Below are 23,112 nucleotides of genomic sequence, written 5' to 3'. Positions count from 1 at the left end.
GCGCATGCGCGGGGCGCGGGCGGCGCGGGGATCCCGGCCCGCCGTGCGCGTGACGTCGCCGCGTCTCGCGCCGCTCCGGGCCGGCGGCGGCCCCGGTCCCGGTCCCGGTGAGTGGAGGAAAGGGGGGGGGGGGGGGCACGGCGGGGACCGGCTCGGCTCGGGCCGCTCCGCCGCTGCCGCCGGGCGCGGGTGACAGCAGCGGCCGGTAGCGGCGCTCGGTGCCCGGTAGCGGCGCTCGGTGCCCGGTAGCGGCGCTCGGTGCCCGGTAGCGGCGCTCGGCAGCGGGCGGTGCGGCGCCAGGAGCCCGGAGCTCGGTGGGTGCCGAGGTTCGCGGCGCTGGGGGGTGGCAGCGGCGAGCGGGGCGCGGTGCGGAGCGCTCGGTGCGCGGTGCGGGGTTCGTGCCGCGCAGGGCGCTTGGTGCTCATCGTGCAGCACGGAGCAGGATGCCCGGAGCAGGGTGCCCGGTGCAGGGTGCAGGGTGCCCGGTGCAGGGTGCCCGGTGCAGAGTGCCCGGAGCACGGTGCCCGGAGCAGGGTGCATACCGCGCGGCACGCGGTGGGCAGTGCAGGGTGCTCAGTGCGGTGCAGGATGCGTGCAGTGCAGTGCACGGCGTGGGGAGTGTAGCTCAGCATGCACAGCGTGCGGTGCAGGGTGCTCCATGTACCAGCTTTTCCCCCTCACTCCTGCTTCCCGGCCTGCTCCCCTCACCCTCAATGTCCCCTGCACCCCTTTGGGAGCCCAGCACCAGCCCCAGCACCCGTGCATTGCCTTCCGGGACAGCAGTGCGGGCGCGGGCTCAGGCACAGTGCCCATTGGGAGGCACCCACGGGCTGGGACTGTCTGTGCGTCCATCCAGGCCTCCGGGGCAAGTGAGCGCTGGGTGAGCGGCTGCTCCTCTGGGTCTTATTCAGCATCAGCCTCAACTTCTAGCCCGGCAGGTTTGTGCAGCAGCTTCTGCTGGGATCTGCAGCCTGTGTCCCTCGGCAGGGCTCCTGTTTGGCTGCGTCAGTGCCTCAGCCCACCCAAAGCACCGACGCTGTCCCTGCCGTGCCCAGGTGCTGCGTGGTGGGGATGTGCGATCCATGCTGTGCCTGCAGCACGTTTGAGGACATGACCAACATCACCATCCCTGCCACTGCTGGCAGCACAGGCAGGGCTGCAGCCTTCCACAGGAAGGACATGGTTTGCATCGCATGAGGCTTTGTTCCGTCCCTCGCTGTGTTTGTTTGCGTGTGTGGGCTCTGTCCAGAACACACCTCACAGCTTGAAACCCCCTCATGCATCTTCCCCTCCGCACAGCTGGGCCGTGCTCATGCTCGGGAGCCGAGCGAGGGCGAGTGGAGGGATTGAAGTGCTTTGTGCTAACAGGGTTCCAAATTTGACGTTGCTTTTCTGGGAACACCGCAGCGCGCACGTGGGGAGCCTGGTGAGAGCCAGCGCGGGTTCGGATGTGTCCTCGGTGTGGGTTTGTGGTGCTGCCCGGCTGCAGCCTGTGCGTGTGGCACCCGGCGGGGGCAGATGGGCTGTGCTGCCTGCAGGGTGCTGTAGGTGCGGGGGGCACCGAGCCTCCTGTGCTCTGTGGGTCGGTTCTGTGCCTGTGCGGGTGTTTGGGCAGCGCTGTTCCGTAGGGAAGCAGTGGCTGGCTGCTCCGGAACACGGAGCATCGCTGCTGGGCCCAGCCATGAGAGCCAGGTCCACCCCTCAACATCTGATGCTGTGCCAGCCGAGCTGGGGCACCCACCACCGTGCTGCATCCAGCCTGAAGCCCTTTGCTCGGGGTGAGCAGCACCGTGTCCTGCAGCGGTGGCTGAGCCGTGCAGGTCCTTCCCACATCGCCTGCAGCCGGTGCTGCAGCCACATTGAGGGCACCGCTGCAGGGGGATACGGGGGGAATCGCACCTTCCGCGCTGGTGCGATGTCCCAGGCTGGGGTGCAGAGGAAGGAGCTGCTGTGGGGTCTCTCCAGGATGCGGTTCACCAGGACGGTGCCACTGCCTCCTCTGAATGGAGGTTTTACAAATGGTATTGGCAATTTCTGTGCTATTTTAAGAAGATCCTTCCAAAAGCAGTTTGTGTTGCAGATGGGCTGAGCTGAGCCTCGGAGGGATGTGCGGGATGGCCTGGAACGCTGTGAAATGCAGCGACACTTGAGGATGTTTTGGAGGGAGAAAACAACCACTTGGCCGTTGGTCTTATTTGTGCCGCACAGAAGCATCTCCTGGTGAATCTGTGAAGCGTTAGGAAGCCTCAGCAGAGCATGTTCCGCTTTGGATTTCACAGCCCTCTGAGTGCAGGCAGCAAGTGTGAGGCTGTGTTGTCATCTGCCTGCTTTGTTTTGTACCATTTTGAGGCCTTTAGTCAGTGCAGTTCTCCCAAACCCTTGTCTGCCTCCATGTCACAAGAAATCCTGTCTTAACGGTGAATGAAGCTGCTTTTTCCTCTCTTCCATCCCCAACCTTCTGCACTGGTCTCACCGTGCGGGTGCAGGCAGGAGCGTGGCTGCAGCGCTGCCCATGGGTGCCATGCAGCATGCAGGAGATCCCACCAGGAGCAGATCCTCGCAGGGTCTGCAGACGAGAACCAGCACCCGCAGCAGAGCTTGCTCAATGCGCGGTGCTCGGAAGTGAAGCAAGTGGCTGGTTCCATCATGCATTCCCTGCTGAGCGAGCCCAAACCCAGACGGGGGATCCACACCCGAGGTGCTGCTCCATGGAGGAATGACCGCTGGGTTTCTGGCTCGGGGGCTGCTGCAGTGGGGCAGGGGGAAGCAGCTGGGGTTTTCCAGTGCTCCCGTTCCTGCTCCGTGCTGGGTCCTGTGGCAGGGCAAGGTCTGCGTGCAGAGGCAGCCTTCGGTGGCCCAGTGCTTGCAGATGTAAACGGCAGCAGGGCTTGCAGCTGGGCTCTGCAGACAGGAACTGAGCCGTGAAGCACTCGGATGTGCTGTGCAGGGTAATCTGTGTTACAGAGCAGCGCGTCTCAGAAGGACCCGGTTCCTGTTCTGCCATCCATGGCTTCACCAGCGCTTGCGTGTCCTCGCTGGGGCTGTGCCCGCACGTGGGCTTTGCACAGTATCGAGCAGGAAGCCACGTATCCACTGCTGTTGAAGTCAGCACTGGGCAGCGCTCTGTGCCCTCCCCAAAATGACTCCTTTGGGGAAACACCAAGTGCCTGCTCTGGCAGCAGCTGATGTGCTGAGCCGTGGTGGAGATCCTGAGGCTGGTCCATGCTCAGGACCCACCACACCAGGAGCTGTGGGAGCAGGGGTAGGGCTGAGCAGAGCAGGGATGCAGGCGGTGGAGCTGCACGAGGGTATGAAGCGGTCCACATCACCCTCTCCTCAGGCTGTGCCTGCAGCTCCGGGGATGGCTGGTGCTGCTGCATGGGGAAATAAAATACTTTGATTTTGTTTCTTAAGCAAATTTGAGGTTTTGGGGTTTCTCTTGCAGAAACAATGTTTTATTTGCAAATCCCGGCTTTGTGCGTGCAAGAATGGAGCTTGTTGAGGCTCAGGGTTTGGCGTGTGGATTGGGAAAATATTGCCTTTGAAGATACTTGGGAATTTTTCTAGCAGTTCCTCTTCTCTTTCTCCCTGTTGCTTGTTGGGCTCTGACCACCCACATTCACACGGGGAATCTTTGTTTGGTTTTGAGAGGGAAGAGTTGTCTCTGCACTGAGCATGGTGAATGAACCCGGAGGCTGCGGGCGCCTTCATCCCCAGAGGCAGCGATGCAGGGTAATTAACAAGAGCTGAAGCTGTGAGTTGGAGCTGTGGGTTGGTGAAAAGGCTGAGGTGACCCTAAAGCACTGAGCTCCTGTCCCCTATGGGACAGTGGAGTCTGCACCGATCCCCATCCATTACTGGGGTCACAGACACCCCTCCAGCTCTGGCACCCATCCCTTGTGGTACAAAGCAGTGCTGGAGGATTCTTCCTTCCCTGCCTGTATCCCCTCACCCTGCTGCATCTCCCAGCACTGCTCCTCGATCCAGGGGGGCACATGGTGAGCCCCTTCCCTCCTGGCTTTACCAGCGCTTTGCAGCATGCGGTGGGTACGGTGGGGGCCTCCATCGCTGTCTCCTGCCAGCAGCTTTCACTTCAGGCGTTTCATAATTAATAAGCCAGTTTGAGACAAAAGCAGTTGCCCTACAGAGAGGTTGGCATTGGAAATGCTGTGGTTTCCATCGCCGGACGATAAAATGCTTTTGCTGTGCTTGGAACGAGAGGGGGGTGGAGAAGATGCTGTAAATTGGTGGGATTTTGATTGTTTCAGGAATACTGTAGCATTAAGCAGGATAATAAAATGTTTTTCTAATCATAACAGCCCCGGGGCAATAAACAAACAGGAGATTTGTGCTGTGAAATGTCCGTTGATGTGATTTAGAGCCGTTAAAGCGGGCTGGCACGCTGTGTGTGCCCCTGGCCAGCTCTCCCGGGGGGCTGTGCCGGGGTGCTGCGATGGGAACGCTCTGTGTGGCTCAGGGATTCCACCTCAGCCTTGCCCGAAAGCTGGTGTTTAAAGCTGCAATCCTCAGGGCATCAGATTCTGCTGGCTGGTTTTTGTAGGTACCCAGCAGAAAGAATAAATTCCACATATCCCTCCATTGTGCTTTGGGAGAAAAATGGTCTTTAGTGAAAGACCCTCACCAGTGGCCTCTGGGCTGCAGGAATCCCAGAATCCCAGCCTGGTTTGGGTTGAAGGGACCTTAAAGCTCCTCCAGCTCCAACCACAGGCAGGGACCCCTTCCACTGGAGCAGCTTGCTCCAAGCCCCTGTGTCCAACCTGGCCTTGAGCACTGCCAGGGATGGGGCAGCCACAGCTTCTCTGGGCAGCGTGTTCCAGTGTCTCGCCACCCTTGGAAGCACCGGGGTTTGTGGCCTGCACTTCAGCTTTATGAAAGCTGAAGCATCTTTAGCTTTCAGAAGCAGAAGCTGTTGTGCTCTCGACGTTGCTGTTCTCGCCCCTTGGTGGGCTGGGAGCAGCTTCTTCCTTCCGAGTGCTGTGGGTGCCATCCAGCAGCCAATCTCGCACCCGCAGGAGTGGGCTCTTCTCACAGCCTCGGGCTGTCGCTCACTTGCAGCAGAGGTTTGCAGAGCTCCTGAGCGCTGCAGCATCGCTTGGGGTGGCAGCAAACCGTGGGGTGGGTCGGACCTGCTCCTGCAGGACTATCCCGCTGGGATCCATCCTTATGCCGGGGATGAACAAGGAGCTGTGGGTTGTGCACCAGGTGTCGCGCTGGGGTGAACCTCAGCCATGGGCACACTGCAGCAAGCAGAGATCGGTGTTTGTGCCGTGCTTGCTGCTTCCCAGGATGCTCATCTGTTTCCTGGTGAGTGCTTTAACATGTGTTGGTCTGCTTTTGCTCGCGCTGCTCTGAAACTGAGATGGAGAAACACCCCGCGCGTCTGTGTACCAGCAGCTATCCCCTTCCTGCTCCTCGGGCCCTGCCAGCTCTTCCCAGTTTTCCTCCCTGAGGGCTCATTTGACCGCTCTCCAGTCTGCTCCTGCCTCCTCCGGACATGAGCAGCTCTGTCCTGCTTAGAGGCATTGGGGCTTTGAAAGGCACATTAGAAGATGCCACCGGGAGAGGCCAGGAGGAGCGCGGCTGCTGCCCTTGGAGGTGACAGGGGTCCTGGGCACCCTCAGGCGAGCTGTGTTCGTCGTGTGGGTGAGCTGGAGACCATCAGTTGAGTCACTGGATTTTGCTGATTTGCAGAGATGTGAGCGTAGATCTGTTGGGTTATTTCTTGCTGACCACAGCTTCTGCTGCTGTCCCACCACAGAGACATCTGCAGTTCCTCGTGCTTTTATGAAGCACCAATGATTGGAGCTCAAGTTTTCCAGGCCACTCCTACGTCTTTTGGGGAAGTTGCAGTTAACAGCAGGCATTTCTGGGAAGGGTTTAATGAAAAAGGCTTTTTATGTGATCATCTGGAGCTTCGTGTGGAAATCGGTTTTGTTGGTTGGTTGTGACACTTCGCTGCTCAAAAATAACAGACTCGAGATGTTGCTTCGTCCCTGCAGATGGTCCCTGGCTCCACCGACATGGGGCTGCTCCTGGCACTGATTGCACAGCCGCAGGTGAAGGAGGAGGTGGAGGCTGCAGTGGGTTTGTGCTGGCTGCTGGTGGTCAGAGCTACAGGCGATGGCGCGCTGCAGGTGATGGCACACTGCAGTCGATGGCGCACTGCACACTGCAGGTGATGGCACACTGCAGTCGATGGCACACTGCAGTCGATGGCGCACTGCACACTGCAGGTGATGGCACACTGCAGTTGATGGCACACTGCGGTCAATAGCACACAGCACACTGCACACTGCAGGTGATGGCGCACTGCACAGCCAGGCAGGAAGTCTGCAAGCGTGTGTTTGTGCCTGTGCATGGGCGAGAGCTGGAGCTGTTTCCGGAGCAGCATGTCCGGGGTTGGGCTATGAAACCGCCCCAGCTCCATGCACCAGATCACTGCAGTGCTGGTGAAGTGCATCCGGGGATGCAGCTGCTGCTCTGCAGACCTGCAGCCTTGTCCGGGACTGGAGTCCTATGGCTGATGGAGGCCAGGATGGTGTCGAGCAGGAAGCCTTGCAGCGAAGGAGGGCGGTGCGTGCACTGTGGATAAGCTCCGGTGAAGTCTGTGCTGGGTGGAGTTTCCCTCTGGTTTCTAGTTAGTGCTGAAGTGGCCTTGTGGCGTTCAATGGCAGCCGGGCAGGGGAGGAGGAGACGTGGGTGTCTGGAATAACAATTAGTGTCCGTGCTTGAAATGTTCTCAAAAACAACCTCCAAGGCCGGGACGCCGTCGTGCATCCACGGGGAGCTGATTGTGGGAAGGACCCAGCCGCAGCAGCCCCGTGACAAGGCTGTGGTCCCATGCACACACTGGGAGCAGGCTGCCCTCCTCCTGCTTCATCCCAGCGCGGGTGTGGACATCGTATCCTTGTGGGAAAGCTGGCATCCAGTCCAGTGTTCCCTGCTGCAGGGATCTGCGTGCTCTGAGGGTCCTCAGCGGGTGGTGAGGCTGGAGAGAGCTCTGCTCCTTGGGCTGGAGCCAGGGAGGTCCTGGCAGCTCCGAGTGCTGAGGTTGGCATCCCTGTGACCCGCCGTTCCTGGAGAGTCCTCTGGGCCCCATCTCCTCTCGCTGTCGCCGCTCTGGGACTCTGTTCATAGTCTGACTTTTGCCCAGTTCCAGCACTTGTACCAAAGCTGCAGCAGGCGAGGCTGGAGCTGCTTCCTCTGGGACCGGCTCTTGCGCTGGTCACTTGTATATGATGGAAACGTGCCATGTCCGGACTGTTGTCCCCCGGGCTTTGAACATCCCAGATGCTTCTGCTGTCCTGAGGCTGCTCCCTTCCAGGAGGCTTCACTTCCTAAAGGAGCAGCCGCTTTCCCACTTCCCTCCGTGTCATCTTTTGCCTTAACCCTGTGAATGCTGCCGTGGTGAAGCAGTGCCAGTGCCAAGCTGAAGGCATGCCCGTGCTGTATCGGGGTCCTGGCACTGACCATGAGCTAGGATCACTGGGATCACCCTTCCACTGTGCTCAGAGCGGGGCTGTGGGCAGGAGGGGAAGGTACTGGGCAGGAGAACATCACCCACCAGCACACACAGAGGTGTGTGATAAATCAGCGTTGTGCCTTTTCTTCCCCATTAGGTATTTTCGTGGCCACCGGTGTTTCAGCATGAAGCTTGGCTAGAGCGAAATGGACTTACTGGGGAGAGGTAAGCGTGTTTGGAGGGTCCATCCCAGAGCAGTTGGCTCCTTTGTGGTGCTGGTTGCGGGTGTGGGAATACTTCATACATCTGCCACCCCACCACTGCTGCCCTGGTAATAGTGCATCGCCTTTGCAAGCTGACAAGACAGGGTTGAAGCCATGTTTGTACTCATGTCCCATCCGCATGTGAAATGAGGGAGACTTCGTGCCTGTCAGACCTCCTGTGTGCTCATTTGTCACTGCTCTGCTTCCACTTCCCCACCGGCTCCATCTTCCCCATGCTCCCTGCTCCCATACCTGCCTTTCCCTGCTGCACTCAGGGCCTCAGCTGGCTGCTGTGCTGTGATTTCTGCTGCCCATCACCAGCTGCACTGGCTTTCCTGCCATGATGAAGCCCCGAGAGCTCTCTAATTCCTGCAGGAGTGGAGAGCTCTCAGATGCAGCTTGGGCTTCTGAAGGACCACAATGTCATCTGCTCAGACAGCTGTGCCACCTCATTGTGCCATGCTGTTTTCCACCAGAATATCTGCTGTGGAGGCAATTGGTCATCCCTCTCCTCACAGACTAATGGGACCCATAAATTCTGGGGAATTCTTAGTGGGGAATTGCACAAAAGAGTTGGAAATAATTGGGATTGTTGGTGGTTGCTCCACGGACCATGCCAAGCACTCTCACGGACACTCGTGGGTGCTTGTTCAGCCTGCTCAGGTAGACCTGAGTGATCCCACTGGGGGTGGTTTGCTTTGCTTCAGCCATCCCAGTGCCCACAGCTGCTGTGCTGGAGGCAGAGCGGGGCTGTTGTGCAGCAGGGGCAGTGTGGGCTGCAGCAATGGGGAGCGGCTGGAGCATGGCAGGAGGGTGAAGCTCTGCTCCCCAATGTCAGCAGCATCCTCTCTGCCTTCCTGCTGACACAAGGGACACACCGCTTTGTGCTGGTAGGCGCAGAGCTGGTACCACCGGCTCCCATCCAGCCTCCTGCCTCGCACAGCAAAATGAGTGGGTCCCTTTGTTCCCTCCCGTAGCTGCTGGGAGCATCTTGGTGGGAAAGGCTCCCTGGAAGCGTGCAGAGAACAGAGCACTTCTGTGCTCCCAGCCTCCCTTGTGAACTGCAGAGCTTCCCTGCGAGGCAGCCTGGCTTGGGCTGCTTGACTGTAACTGTTCCAGTTGGCCTTAAATCCTGACTGCCCCCGCTGCACGGACTGGAATGGGTCTTGGGCATTGGAATGGGTCTTGCAGCGTTTGCAGTTGATTTTAGGGTGAAGGTTTCAGTAAACTTCCATGACTGAAACAGATGAAGACAGTGGGGAGGAGCAGAGCAGTACTTGTCTGTTGAATGGGTCTGACTCTGTGCTTGGTGCTGCCAAAATGCCAGAGCTCTTTGTTGCTCCCTCTGATTTACATCTAAACAAGTCACAGAATCCCAGCATGGTTTGTGCTGGAAGGGATCTTAAAGCTCCTTCAGCTCCAACCCCTGCCACGGGCCGGGACACCTTCCACTAGAACAGCTTGCTCCAAGCCCTGTCCAACCTGACCAGCATGGACCAGATGGACCAGCACTTGACATTTTGACCTTTATGTTGTATATGGGCATGTGCTTGAGCCTGTTTAACCTCGGTATGTCACCCAAGCAGTCAGCATCCTGATCAACAGGATGTTCACAGGGCTGCTGAAGAGCCACAGAAATCACTTTGGTGATGCTGTTCCTTTACTGCTGCGATGGGAAAACCTGTACCTGAGTGGACAGAGGCCCATTACCTGAGTCGTGGTGGTGGATGGTGTGAGCAGAAGTGGATAACACAGAGCAGGTGATGGTGGGGAGCTGGCTTTTTCCCACTCTGGGTAGATGGAGCTGGATGTCAGGGCTGGGAGGGGATGGAGCGAGTCCTGGGGCACCTGCATGGTTCTGGGCTGCCTGTGCTGGCAGGTAGGGCCAGGGCAGGGAGGCTGCTGGCTCTCCTGCCTGCTCCCTGCCCCAAAGGGCCGTCACCCCATCCGCTGCTAAATGTGCTCCTTCATGGAGAGAGTTGAGAGGAGGAGAAGCCGCTTTTGAAGCCGTTTTTGGCCTGCCAGCAAAAGAAAGGGCACGGACGCCCCGTTCCTGGGCTCCGCTCAGCGCCCGCCCCGGCCACAGAATCACAAAGAGCTTGAAATCCACGGAGAGCCCAGGGCAGGATTGCAAAACCCGCGGCACAGCCGGAGCGGGGGGCGGGCGGGAAGCGGTGCCAGCGCTCGCGGGGGGCCTGGGGCAGGCAGCGGGGCAGCGGCGTGGGGAGCTGCGGCTTCCTCCTGCGCAGCCCAGCGAGGCTCAGAACAAAGGCTCTTGGTGCCAGACGAGGTCTTCCAGGGCTCCGTGTAAGGTCAGTGTCCGGGGGAAGGGCGCTCGGCGCTGGCTCCGTGTTGTGCTCACATGGTTTGGTTTCTCGCAGCGTTTCGTCCTAACGGGTGACTGCTTCTGCTGACTCAGACACTCGAAACTTGCATGAGGTGCTCTCGGTTTTCTCTTATTTCGGCTTTCCCGCTCCCCTGCGAGAGCACATGGACACCGAAGAGAGCACAGGGAGGAGGGAGATGCTGAGAGAAGTGAGAAGAGGGCGCTGAGCTCGGCTTGGGAGGGCAGGAGAGCTGCAGGGAGGGTTGGGGCTTCATCTAGGATGGAACGGGCTCTCTGTAAAGGGTTTTCTTGTGAGGACTGACTGGCTGCACGGCCCCTCCATGGCTTTGCTGCAGCAGCAAACCCGTGTTTCTGGGTACACAAACTGTCCAGAAGTAATCTGTTTGGGTGTGCTCTGAGACAGACTTTAATTGCTCCTTCAGAAGGCACCTAGCCTGGAAGTTGCTGATAAGTGGAAGAGGTGATGAAAGCCTGGGATGGTGTCAGCGTCACAGAGGAGCTGGGCTGGATGCTGAGGTGCCACAGGGGCTGGGCTGGGATCCTGCTCCTCTGACCACAGTTTCTCTTGCAGATGCCTGCTGGGATGAACACTTGCTAGCTGAGAGCTGAAGCGTGGTCACCAGCCTGTGCAAGCAGAAGAGGATGCGGGTCACCATGAGGAGGGTGCTGCTGGTGGTGGGCTCGGTGGTCGCCCTGATGGTGACTCTGCACCTCGGCCAGCAGGTCCTGGAGTGCCAGCAGGTGCTGAGCGAACGGAGGCACAGGCTGATGAGACCGGAGAGCGAGGAGCTGGTCATGATGGACTCCAACCACGTCGAGTACCGGTACAGCAAGGAGATGCCGCTGATCTTCATCGGCGGGGTCCCGCGCAGCGGCACGACGCTGATGAGGGCCATGCTGGACGCGCACCCCGAGGTGCGCTGCGGCGAGGAGACCCGCATCATCCCGCGCGTGCTGGCCATGCGGCAGGCGTGGTCCAAGTCGGGGCGGGAGAAGATGCGCCTGGACGAGGCGGGGGTGACGGACCAGGTCCTGGACGCTGCTATGCAGGCCTTCATCCTGGAGGTGATCGCCAAGCACGGCGAGCCGGCGCGGTATCTGTGCAACAAGGACCCCTTCACGCTGAAGTCCTCTGTGTACCTGTCCAGGCTGTTCCCCAATTCCAAATTCCTCCTGATGGTTCGAGACGGCCGCGCTTCCGTCCACTCCATGATCACGCGGAAGGTGACCATCGCGGGCTTCGACCTCAACAGCTACCGGGACTGCCTGACCAAGTGGAACAAAGCCATCGAGGTGATGTACTCGCAGTGCCTGGAGATCGGGCGCTCCCGCTGCCTGCCCGTCTACTATGAGCAGCTGGTGCTGCACCCCGAGCAGTCCATGCACGCCATCATGAAGTTCCTGGACATCTCCTGGAGCGACACGGTGCTGCACCACGAGGAGCTCATCGGGAAGCCCGGCGGGGTGTCGCTGTCCAAGTGGGTGTCTCTGCTCCTGCCTCAGCTTTTCAAGCAGCATTTTCTTACACAGAGCAGGTTAAGGCTAAAACTGAGGGCAAAGGGGCTTTGCTTGTGTTTGGGCTTGGTTTCCAGGGGCAGAAGTGGCAGCACATCCAGTTTTGTGTTCCTGAGGAAAGGGGTTTAGTGCTAACGATCTGTTGTACCCGACAGAGCAGCTTTCAGGAGCAGGTGACCATTTCATTAATCCATCTTGGCAGCACAGAGTTTTTGGTCTCTAATTTGACAGGAACTGCTTGCTCTGAAACACGAGCTCTTTAATGCCTCTTTTCTCCACCCTTCCACAAATACCTTCTTAGAGCAATTAGTTGTGCTGCTTATGAAGAGCTTTCAGGGGTGTGCAGCAGAGCTTGCCAGCTTTGGTGCTGGTGTTGCAGGGTAAAAGCAATACCTGCTCTGCAGAGGCACACCCCAGCACTCCCTCCTTGCTGCCTGCCTCAGGGTGCTTGTCTTCTCCTGCTTTCTCCTCCTCTTTCACGCCCCAAGCCCAGTGTGGGATGACCCCCCCATACAGGGGACCCAGCCTGTGGGGCACTGGTGAACATAGCCAAGGGCTGTTATCTCTGATCCCAGCCTGTGTGTGAAATCCAACCTTAGCGTCTTGTTTTACTCCTTTACTGTTTCCCCCAGGATAGAGAGATCAACAGACCAGGTCATCAAGCCGGTGAACATGGAGGCCTTATCCAAGTGGATCGGGCACATCCCGGGGGATGTGCTGCAGGACATGGCCCACATCGCACCCATGCTGGCCAGGCTCGGCTACGACCCCTACGCCAACCCCCCCAACTACGGCCACCCCGACCCCTTGGTTGTCAACAACACGCACAGAGTGAGTGTCGGGGGGCTGTGCACCCCGGGGCCCTCCGGAGCCACAGGGGTTGCTGAACTGTCAGGAAAGAGCAGGGAAGAAGCAGCTTCTTCCTGTGGGAGCACAGGCACGCAGTTCAACGGGATGATGTTGGAACGGTTGGAGTCTGGCGCGGCTCCGGCTGCTGGTGCTCCCTGTGCTTTGGTGCTGGGGGTGGTTTCTTCTGTTGTGGCCGATACTGACCTCAGTCCCTCCCCGCTCCAGCCCAGGCCGGGAGTTGCCGGCCGATGATGTTATCGGGGGGTGAAGGCGCTGCGGTGCAGGAGCAGCCACGGGCTGTGCTGTGGCCCACAGCTCTCCAGCCGCTCCCTGTCCCATGAGGAGGGCGAGCGGAGGCTTGTGAAGCATCTGGGCAAAAGCAGCCGTTTCTGTGGGGCTTGACTCACGGTCCTGGGGCAGAGCTGGAAGGAAGAAGCTGCAGAGGCACAGACAGCAGGAACGGAGCAGAGGGAGCGTCTGGTGCTGTGGGGTGGACCAGGTTCCTCCCTGAGGCCGGACTTTGCAGCCCCATGACAGTGCTTGCAATTTGGGTGAGCTCTTTGGGTCACTGACGTGGAGCTTTCACTACTTCCCGGGGTGAATTTGGGGAACCGGCACCAAAGACCAAAATACTCTCCCCCTCCAGGCTGAGGGAGGAAGCAGAGAACTGCTTGTGCCAGTTCCCTGCCCCAGCAGGATGCTGCTCCCTGTCTTTGCGCACAGTCAGGACAGGGGAGACCTTCTGCTTTTGCCCCCGTGCAGGACAAACACCCATCAGGGTATTTCAGCAGGTTCAGGTACACTGGGACATGGGACACAGTTCATGAGGTGCGCTTGCTGATGTTGGTAGAGCCGCTGCTCCAGGAGGGTCACTCCAATGTTCTCTTTCCCATAGGTTTTAAAGGGGGATTATAAAACGCCAGCCAATCTGAAAGGTCATCCGCAGGTAAGAGCATCTCCTGTCCCTTGGAGGGGTGGTTAATCCTGGGGGCCTGGTCCCTTGCTCCCTCTCATGGGCATTTGCAGGCTCGCAGCAGCTGCGGGCACTGTCCCTGCTCTTCCCTCGGTCCATGGGGATGATGGGGCTGTCCTTGTTGCTCTCACCCTCCGTGCTTTGGCTGTTGATGTCCTGTGTGTCCTGTGCTCCTCGGGCCCTGCTCATTCATCTCTGCCACCTCCTCCTGGGCTGCTCGTGTGTGGTTTGATGCTGTGGGGTTCTGTGTTCATCCGTCGGGATCTTGTGCTCCTCATTCTTTTTAAGACACTTTTCTACCTTGCTCTTTGTTCCACAGCTCTTACTGTTGCTGTGGGTCATGCCTGCCATGGGGAAGGGTGGCTTGTCTGATTTGCAGGTTATAGGCCGGTCTTGTACTGGGGTGATGGCTTTCAGGTGTCAAATACACACTGCGGGGCTCCCTACCTAGTGAGCAGTGCTTGAAGGCAGTTAATAACCACGGCGTAGTCCAGCGGTGGGGACAGTGGTGGGCAGAGGCTGCTGCTTCCCTGCCCTCACGCTGCTTTCTGGGCCCTGAACATTCCTTGTCTTCCTGCTGGGAACCCAGCAGGGATGGGTTGAGGCGCAGCCGGTGGCTAAAAGCTGACCCTTGTGTTTCCGGGCTGTTGCAGGTGACTCAGAACACATCATCCTCTCACTAAGGACATTAATGATTTCCAGGTAAGACCTGGTGCTTCAGTTTGGGATGCAGTGAACTCCTGCAGTCCTGCTTGTGCAATTCCTTTACTATGGATTAGCCTGGCTGCTCCAGGCACACTCCTTCTGCCTGCGATCTCCTTCACACTGGCTTTAGCTCCTCAGAACAATGCTGCTATGGGAGGTTCTTTGTCAGAAAGCCTTTTCCCGAGCGCTGGAAACGGGATTACTTCAGCAAAGGCACAGTCAGCCGCTTGGGAGAGTCATTCCTGGGTGTCCCCGGGGGGAGCCTTGACACGGCATGTGGAAAGGCAGAGCTGAGCCGAGCCGCTCCCCGGCTGCCTTCTGGGACGTGCCGTGAGCCTGTGGAAGGGGAGCTAAAAGCAGCCACATGTGCTGTCGGCTTGGAAACCGGAGCTGCCAGCCCGGGGTTGTGCTGCAGACGCAGCCATTGATGCGTTGGATGATTTTCCATCTCCCTTGCAGCAAACCCTGCGCTGAAACATGAGATTTCTCTTCCCTTTGTGGCAGTGCTCAAGGCCAGGTTGGATGGGGCTCGGAGCAAGCTGCTGTAGTGGAAGGTGTCCCTGCCTGTGGCACAGTTGGAGTTGGATGAGCTTTAAGGTCCCTTCCAACACAAACCATTCTATGGTTCTTATTAAAAATGACCCCTATGTAAAAGCAATGCACTGTGCTAAAAAACAAGATCAGAAGCATTGAGTGAGAGTAGGAGCTGGGTACCCATCACCCAGGTGCTGGGACATGGTTTACTTCTTGTCATTTTCTGTATTATGGCTGCTTTAAACCCCTTCATTGACACCCGTGAGCGGATCCTGCGCCTGAGGCTGTTGTTTCTCTCTTCCAGAATGCTGCAAATGGCCTTTTGTTGCCCAACAAAGAAGAGTTTGCGATGGCACCAGTGGAAATCGGATATCCAAGCATATTGCTTGCTAATACTATTGCCAAAATGACTGCTCTATGGGAACGTGTTTGCATTTATTTGCAAAGCCCGAGCGTTCTGCACATCAGGCCCCGGGATGCCGGGATCCCCGGGATGCGCAGGGGTGTGCATCGGCAAGGGCCTGTTTGCCGTGCCCGGAGGACTCGTGTAGTCACACTTGGTGTCTGTACTGTGTTCTCTGCTCGTGGGTCTGTGATGGCACCGGAGCCCCCCATGGAGCCTTTGTCGTGCGAGTGCCCCCCCAGCCCTTCACTGTCCCGTACAGAGGCTATTGCAGAGTTAATATATGAGCCCATCCCCGCCTCCTTGCCCCGTTGTCCACCATTAAAGTGTTGTTTAATAACGGTGTTGCAATAACGTTGTTTCCCGAGCTGTGCGCTCGCCATCACACACACCTCCCATCCACCGGGGGGCGCCTGCCAAACCATAGAGGAGCGGCGGCTGAAAGGCCCCAGCGCGGCTGCTCCCTCCTGCTCTGGCCTTGTGGGCGCGGCTTCCGGGCGGGGCCGGGTCGTTTCCGCCGGCGGTCGGCGGCGGTGCGGGGCCCGGGCCGGTGCGGGGCCCGGCGGGGCCATGTCGATGTCGCACCTGTACGGCACGGACGGGGAGGATGGCGTGGAGATGGAGAGCTTCGAGGTGTCGGACTGGGACCTGCAGAACGAGTTCAACCCGCACCGGCAGCGCCACCGGCAGACCAAGGAGGAGGCCACCTACGGCGTGTGGGCCGAGCGCGACTCGGACGAGGAGCGGCCCAGCTTCGGCGGCAAGCGGTGCGGGCGGCGGGGCACGGGCCGGGGCCTCGGGCCGCGCGTCTGCTCCCGGCCCGGCGGCCCCGCTCCTACCGGCGGGGGGGGGGGCTCGGTTGGCGGCCCTGCGCCGTGGGGGTTCGGGGGCTGCCGGCGCGCTCCCACCTGGGCCGGGGCTGCTCTGCCCGCTGCCTGTCGGCGCGGTTCCCGTTAAACCGGCGTTAAAGCGCGCACCGGTTTATAACGCTCCGTTTGGAGGGGAGGGGGTTGAGGCGCGGCGGCGCTCGGGTCTCTGCGGGGCCCCGCAGCGCCCCGCTGGAGCGGGGCTCACTCGTGGGCGTTGTTCCGGTGCAGCTCCAGGGATTACTCGGCCCCCGTGAACTTCATCAGCGCGGGGCTGAAGAAGGCGGCGGCAGAGGATGCGTCCGAGGAGGACTCGGATGAGGACGAGAAGCCGGTGAAGCAGGAAGAAATCCCGAAGGAGTTTGTGTCGAAGAAGCTCAAAACGGTGAGTTATGGGGCAGGCTGCGGGTCTGTGTGCTGTGCTCAGCGCGGCTGGGGCTGCGGGCAGACCTGCTGGGCCGTAATGGGTCACTGAGGAAAGGAGCAAGTCATTAAACCCATAGAGCCCTGTGCGGCAGTGTGCTGCCTGGGGAGCTGTTCTCTCTGCCTTTTGTAGCTATTCTGATGTATTGCAGTGTGGCCTCAGGTCCTTTTATCTTCTTTAGCGTTGCCTTTGGTCAGCTGAGGTTAAAGTAGAAGCATGCTCCTGGTTTACAGCCTTCCAAAGGCTTTATTTTCTTGTCTCACAGAACAGGATGACCAGCCTAAGCATGTTGTAGATTAAAATCCTCAATGTTGTGTGGTGGGCTTTTGTTTGTCTCTTTTAACAGGGTGGCAATTTCAAGCCCAGTCAGAAAGGCTTTGGAGGGGGGACAAAGTCTTTTGTGGACTTTGGCAGCTGGGAGAGACACACGAAGGGAATTGGGCAGAAGCTGCTCCAAAAGATGGGTTATGTCCCTGGAAGAGGTCTTGGGAAGAATGCTCAAGGTACTGTGATTGGGTGTGGGGTGCATTGTTAACTGGTGTTTTAGGGAAGAGACTGCATTCTGCCATCATCAGGGGGCTTACACCTTCCTCCTTGCTTGCTTGCATCTTTTGCAAGTGATCTGGGTCCTCGTGATAACCCTCAGCTGTGTTTGAGTTACCAGAAGCCAATTTTACGCTCTTGTTGTTTTGCAAAAGCAAAGAGAAAAAAGGAGGTAAATTGCAAAGGAAGTCAACAGAAAAGATGTTATTTTATGTGATAGAATAAAAAGCAATGAAATGTAGGTGTAAATAATAACTTGCTTTGGTTTATTTAGTGTGTGTGGGAATTAAGTGATTTGATAGCCACTAAATCAGTGGAGTGGGAAAGGAGACTATAGTTAGCCAGAGGCAGGATGCTCTGGTGTTTGTGCTGGTTTGATAACTTAGGGTAGAAAAGCTATTGCTCTGCTCTCTCAGTAAATCTGACCTGACTCCCTCCTCCCAGGTATTATTAACCCCATCGAGGCCAAGCAGAGGAAAGGCAAAGGAGCTGTGGGAGCATATGGCTCGGAGAGGACCAGCCAGTCCCTGCAGGACTTCCCTGTTGTGGACTCAGAAGAAGAAGCTGAGGAGGTATTTGTACAATTCTTGGTCTGTCTGCTTCCCTGTCATGTTGTATGTACAAAATGCAGTTCTAATTATTAGCTTATGTGCCGGAGAAAACTGTTTGAGTTCATCTGAGATGAGAAGCTAAAGATGTAGTACATCGATTGCATTCAGACATGTTTTTTTGTCACTGTGATGTTCTTTGTTGTTTCTGGCTCATGTTATTGCAGTATCTTGCCAGAACCCCACCTTCAAAGAGTTCCCCAGGTAAACAGTCTTTGTCATCTTTGGATTAAAGAAAAGAAAGCAGATCAGCAGCCCATTGCCAGCCCTGTGAACAGGGTGGCTGTTGCTGAGCTTTACTGCTTTGGTTTTGCTGTGCAGCATTTTTCATGGATCTGATGGGTTATTTTCCTGTGGAAAATAGAGGCAAATCTGGGACATGACAAAGAGCACGAACCACAACTCCTTGTTCTTGTGTAGGAATATCAAAAGGAGCTCAGCCAGTGGCGGAAGGATCCCAGTGGAGGCAAGAAGAAACCCAAATACAGCTATAAGACAGTAGAAGAACTGAAAGCCAAGGGCAGGATCAACAAGCAGCTTTCAACCCCTCAGAAGGAGCTGTCCCAAGTCAAGGTAAGGTTGATAATCCAAGATATGGCATCCCTGCGGAACAGTTTGTCCACTGTGGCATTGTGAGCAGTTTCAAGTCATTGGGAGAAGCCAGGTTAAGAACTGTCTGGCTGCAGCCTTGGACTCATCACTGAATCATGTAATAGACCACCGCATCACCTGGAACATTGGGTTTGCTTTTAAGCAAGGTCTTTGGCCTTGGAAAAATGCAAATTAACTCAAATGTGGGTGGGTTGTTTGTTAATTGCAAGTTAAGTTGAATTGTTTCACATCTGCCATAGATAAAACAATCATCTGCTTCCGAAAGCACAGTTGTCCTTACTGGGAGCCATCTCCTACATGGAAGGGACAGGGAGGGATTTGTCTCCTGTGCACTTAATGAAATTGCTCATCTAAAATGAATGCATCTTAAAAGTATAAAAGTACCTGAGACTCCTGTGCAGTAACAGATGACGCACAGCTTGTGTCATCACTGCTTGTAGAATTACTCAGGACTGAGATCAGAAGAAGAGGCTATTCCAGCTCTGATTCAGTTTGATTCTTACTCATTCTACTAGAGAGTAGGCCTTGACAGAGGCAATCCCAGTTGCCTCATTCGGAATACCAGTGGGTATTAGTAGCCTCCCAGAGTATTAAAGTACTTGGAAATCTCTGGTTTTCAGTTTGGGACCAGGGATTTCCTCCTCTTTTTTTTATGGAGTTATTTTAAGGACACATTTGTTCTTGTTTGTGGCAGGTTATAGACATGACGGGCCGGGAGCAGAAGGTTTATTACAGCTACAGTCAGATCAGCCACAAGCACAATATCCCAGATGACAGCCCTCAGCTGCCACTGGGCAAAGACTTCAAGCCCCAGGGCTTTGCCTTGCCCGAGCTGGAGCACAACCTGCAGCTCCTCATTGACATCACTGAGCAGGAGATCATCCAGAACGACCGGCAGCTGCAGTTCGAGAGGGACATGGTTGTGAACCTGACCCATGAGATACAGAAGATATCTGAAGTTCTCTCACACGAAGAGAAGGCAATCAGCAACCTGAGCAAGGTGCTGGAGATGGTGGAGGAGTGTGAGAGACGGATGCAGCCCAGCTGTGAAAATCCCTTGACCTTGGATGAGTGTGCAAAAATCTTCGAGACGCTGCAAGACAAGTACTATGAGGAGTACAGAATGTCCGACAGGGTGGACCTGGCCGTGGCAATAGTTTATCCTCTGATGAAAGATTACTTCAAGAACTGGGATCCCCTCAAGGTCTGTATCAACTTGATTCATCTGCAGTTCTTCCTTGATGGTTTAAGTAGTCTTTATTACCTTGACTCCCCTCTTTCTTTTCCCAAATTTCTGATCAATCTGGAGAGAAAGAAATCAAACCAAAACTCCACTCTGCACCCACTGTTAGGCCTTTGCCACAACTCATGGTTGCTCTTCTGTGAAGTGGCTAACAATTTAGGAGCTTCTAAGGTTAAAGTCAATCCCTTTCATGGGTGTTGGGAATAAAAAGCAGATGAAAACCAAGCGTTCCGTTCTTGGTTATTAGCAGAAGCAGGAGGTCTGTCTTTCAGGTAGTCAGATACACAATGTCTGTTCTTAATGCTGTTTAGGCTGTGATAGGTGAGATCTGGGTCCTCTCTGTACACCTGAAACAGTTCAGACTCTTCTCCCCCTGGAGGTCCATTAAACCCACAAAGTGGGATTTTTCCTCTCATGAGGCTTTACTAATCACAGCTGCAAGCTCCTGGCTTGGCTCTGGGCAGGTGAGAGAGCTGGAGCCAAGTGTACCCTCAGCCTGCTTGCTCCTTGTAGATACCAGCTGAAATTAATGGCAGAGGATAAAGGCCACTCATGCCGTCTCATTTCCAGGACTGCACATATGGCACAGAGATCATAGCCAAGTGGAAGAGCCTCCTGGAAAACGACCAGCTGTTGTCACACGGTGGGCAGGACCTGTCGACAGATGCTTTTCACAGGTAAAGAGCAAAAGGGTTTTACTTTGTGCAGCATTTGCAAGTGCTGCTTCCTCAGGGATGGAGAAGCACAGATACAAGTGTGCTTTCCAGATGATTCTCCTGATGCGCCTGTTAAAAGTCCAGCTGTCAGCTGTATAAAAGGAAGTAGCTTTGAAATGACAGTTACCATTTGGTTTATTTAGCCCTGGGGCTATAGCTTTAAGCTTAACTTTGATCTGTTTGTATGTTTCCCCCCAGACTGATGTGGGAAATCTGGATGCCATATGTCAGGAACATTGTGGCGCGGTGGCAGCCGCGGAACTGCGGGTCAATGGTGGATTTCTTGGATGGCTGGGTAAATGTTGTTCCTGTCTGGATACTGGATAACATTCTGGATCAGCTCATCTTCCCCAAGCTTCAGAAGGAGGTAAGGTGAGAGGGCTGCGTTAGAGTGAAGCTGTGCTCTGAATCAGAGCTTGAATTCAGTGAAGTAGAGCTTTTAAAATCCTGATTTGCTGCCTCTGCACTAGGGGCTTAGGGGTTCCTTTATGGCTCTTTGCATCTGGTCAGATATAATGCTAACAGATGGACTTGTTTTAATCTTCAAGGTTGAAAGCTGGAATCCTTTGACAGACACAGTCCCAATCCATTCGTGGATCCACCCCTGGCTCCCCCTGATGCAGGCACGACTGGAGCCGCTGTATTCCCCCATCAGGAACAAGCTGGCCAATGCACTGCAGAAGTGGCATCCCAGCGACTCCTCTGCCAAACTTATCCTGCAGCCCTGGAAGGATGTGTTCACTCCTGGATCATGGGAGGCTTTCATGGTCAAAAACATCGTGCCTAAACTAGGTGAGAGAAGGCAAACAGCCCTGCATTCCTGGCATCTGCTGGTTGCCACCTTCCCCTCGCACCTCAGAAAGTCATGTGTTAACCTGGCTGGGGTGTTACCTCAAATAATATTATGAAGTTTCTCAGTTCTGGCAGCAAATTGCAATGGCTGGAACTGGCAGTGTGCTGTTGTGGTGGCAGGGATCTGCCAGACAGTTTAAAGACCCCAGGTGTCCCTTAGGGCAGTACAGGTGCTCCTCAAGCTATGTGTGTTGCTGGTGAAGTAGGTCAGGGTGCTGACAAAACTGAGCCACGTTCTTTTCTAACTCTTCTCCTCCTTTTCCCAGGGATGTGTTTGAATGAACTCATCATAAACCCCCACCAGCAGCACATGGATGCCTTCTACTGGGTGATCGACTGGGAAGGGATGATTTCTGTCTCCAGTCTTGTTGGGCTGCTGGAGAAACACTTCTTCCCAAAGTGGCTGCAGGTGAGAGGCTGTGAGGGCTGAGGGAACATGTCTGATTACCTGTGTTTTAGTGACTTCTGCCTAGAAATTGCTGCCCCAGTGCTGAAATGCTTTAACTGCTACTAGTTACAGGGGTGATTTCCACTTGTAGCTCCATACATATCAGAACAGACTGGGTCCTAAGACTGTTAAGAGTCCTCCGTCTCACTGAAAGCTCAGTAATAACCTAAGTGGCAAACAGGACTCTCTTCCATCAATGTACCAGTCCTTCTGCAATTATCTGTTGCATTGTTTTGCAGGTGCTGTGCTCTTGGCTGAGTAACAGCCCCAATTATGAAGAGATTACAAAGTGGTACCTGGGATGGAAGTCCATGTTCTCAGACCAAGTGTTGGCACATCCATCCATCAAAGACAAATTTAATGAAGCTCTTGATATCATGAACCGGGCTGTCTCCTCCAGTGTCGGTAGGTGGCTTGTGGTGATGGCAGCACCATGATGCCTGGTTCTTGTGAGCCTGTGTTTAGGCAGTATTGTAGCAGCTCCTGGGTGCAGTGGCCATGCAAAATGATACTATGGGCAAGTGTTGCATGAAGAGGAATTCACCTATTGAGAAATAGGGCAAGGGGAATAGGAATGGTTTTAAACTGACAGAGGGGAGATAGAGATGATCTCTTAGGCAGAAGCTCTTCCCTGTGAGGGTGCTGAGGTGCTGGCACAGGGTGCCCAGAGAAGCTGTGGCTGCCCCATCCCTGGCAGTGTTCAAGGACAGGTTGGATGGGACTTGGAGCAAGCTGCTCTAGTGGAAGGTGTCCCCGCCTGTTTCAGGGGTTGGAACTGGATGAGCTTTTAAGGTCCCTTCTGACCTAAACAAGTCTGTACTGCAGACTGTCTGTACAATTCTGTTGACTTTGTGTGTCCTGAACTGGAGTTTACCCCCAGGCCTTGTGCTGGGAAGGGACTGAGACGCTGTTCTCACCTGTTCTGTCTCTCCACCCAGGCGGGTACATGCAGCCGGGCGCAAGGGAGAACATCGCGTACCTGACTCACACCGAGCGCAGGAAGGACTTCCAGTACGAGGCCATGCAGGAGCGGCGGGAGGCCGAGAACATGGCCCAGCGCGGCATCGGCGTGGCTGCCAGCTCCGTGCCCATGAACTTCAAGGACCTCATTCAGACTAAGGCAGAGGAGCACAACATCGTGTTCATGCCCGTGATCGGGAAGCGGCACGAAGGGAAGCAGCTCTACACCTTTGGCCGCATTGTCATCTACATCGACAGGGGCGTTGTGTTCGTGCAGGGGGAGAAGACGTGGGTGCCCACCTCCCTCCAGAGCCTCATTGACATGGCCAAGTGAGGCCCTGCTTTGGAACTGCGCAGACCAGCTTGTGGATGTTTTTAGTGCGATTCTCTTGGAATAAAGAAGAGAGAGATTTGTAAATAGACTGAAGCTGTAGCTGTGTGCCAGGACTTTTTTCCTAGAAGAGCTGCTGAGGTAGTGTCAGGAGATGAGATGACAACGTGGGAGTTGGCATGACAGGAGGAACAAGTGTTTCAAGGCTTGTGTAACTGCCACTGGTGACAGGTTTAGCAGCGTGTTGAAGGGACCGTGGGCACTGTTTCTCTGCTCCCACAGCATAGGAGGGCTGGTCTGGACAAGTCCCCAAGATCTTCAGTGACAGAGTGCCTGCTGCACTGCCCTGGCAGCAAGTTACTGTCCCTCTTTGCCACAGGACACATCCCACTGCTCTCTGGCTGTTCTGGTGGCTCCCTCAGCCCGGTGCCCACCCA

The 23,112-nt window shown here is 56.0% G+C and overlaps 2 protein-coding genes across 4 annotated transcripts; both read left to right on the top strand.

The window, feature by feature from the left end:
* The first annotated feature begins 22 nt into the window (after nt 1–22).
* TPST2 (tyrosylprotein sulfotransferase 2) lies at nt 23–15,058 on the top strand. 3 transcript variants are annotated; one of them, XM_065692595.1, is made up of 7 exons: nt 23–107; nt 7,641–7,708; nt 10,665–11,571; nt 12,241–12,439; nt 13,353–13,403; nt 14,084–14,132; nt 14,974–15,058. In XM_065692595.1, the coding sequence occupies exons 3-6, from the start codon at nt 10,736–10,738 to the stop codon at nt 14,111–14,113; spliced, it is 1,116 nt and encodes a 371-aa protein (XP_065548667.1). In that variant the 5' UTR covers nt 23–107; nt 7,641–7,708; nt 10,665–10,735; the 3' UTR covers nt 14,114–14,132; nt 14,974–15,058. The 3 variants fall into 3 exon arrangements, with proteins under 3 accessions (XP_065548667.1, XP_065548668.1, XP_065548669.1); XM_065692596.1 differs by lacking the exon at nt 23–107 and adding an exon at nt 6,699–7,071; XM_065692597.1 differs by lacking the exons at nt 23–107; nt 7,641–7,708 and adding an exon at nt 10,085–10,281.
* A 507-nt stretch (nt 15,059–15,565) lies between these two features.
* On the top strand, nt 15,566–22,771 carry TFIP11 (tuftelin interacting protein 11). Its single transcript, XM_065693083.1, has 12 exons — nt 15,566–15,839; nt 16,170–16,323; nt 16,709–16,865; nt 17,350–17,477; nt 17,934–18,086; nt 18,820–19,329; nt 19,939–20,045; nt 20,283–20,451; nt 20,633–20,876; nt 21,203–21,345; nt 21,624–21,789; nt 22,323–22,771. Exons 1-12 carry the CDS (start codon nt 15,643–15,645, stop codon nt 22,676–22,678), a joined length of 2,484 nt encoding a protein of 827 aa, XP_065549155.1. The 5' UTR covers nt 15,566–15,642; the 3' UTR covers nt 22,679–22,771.
* The last annotated feature ends 341 nt before the right edge of the window (nt 22,772–23,112 follow it).

This window comes from Lathamus discolor, chromosome 12, assembly GCF_037157495.1.
Source record: "Lathamus discolor isolate bLatDis1 chromosome 12, bLatDis1.hap1, whole genome shotgun sequence".
Classification (NCBI taxonomy): Eukaryota; Metazoa; Chordata; class Aves; order Psittaciformes; family Psittacidae; genus Lathamus; species Lathamus discolor.
The sequence above is the reverse complement of the archived record's forward strand: the minus strand, read 5'-3'. Positions and strand labels throughout refer to the sequence as shown.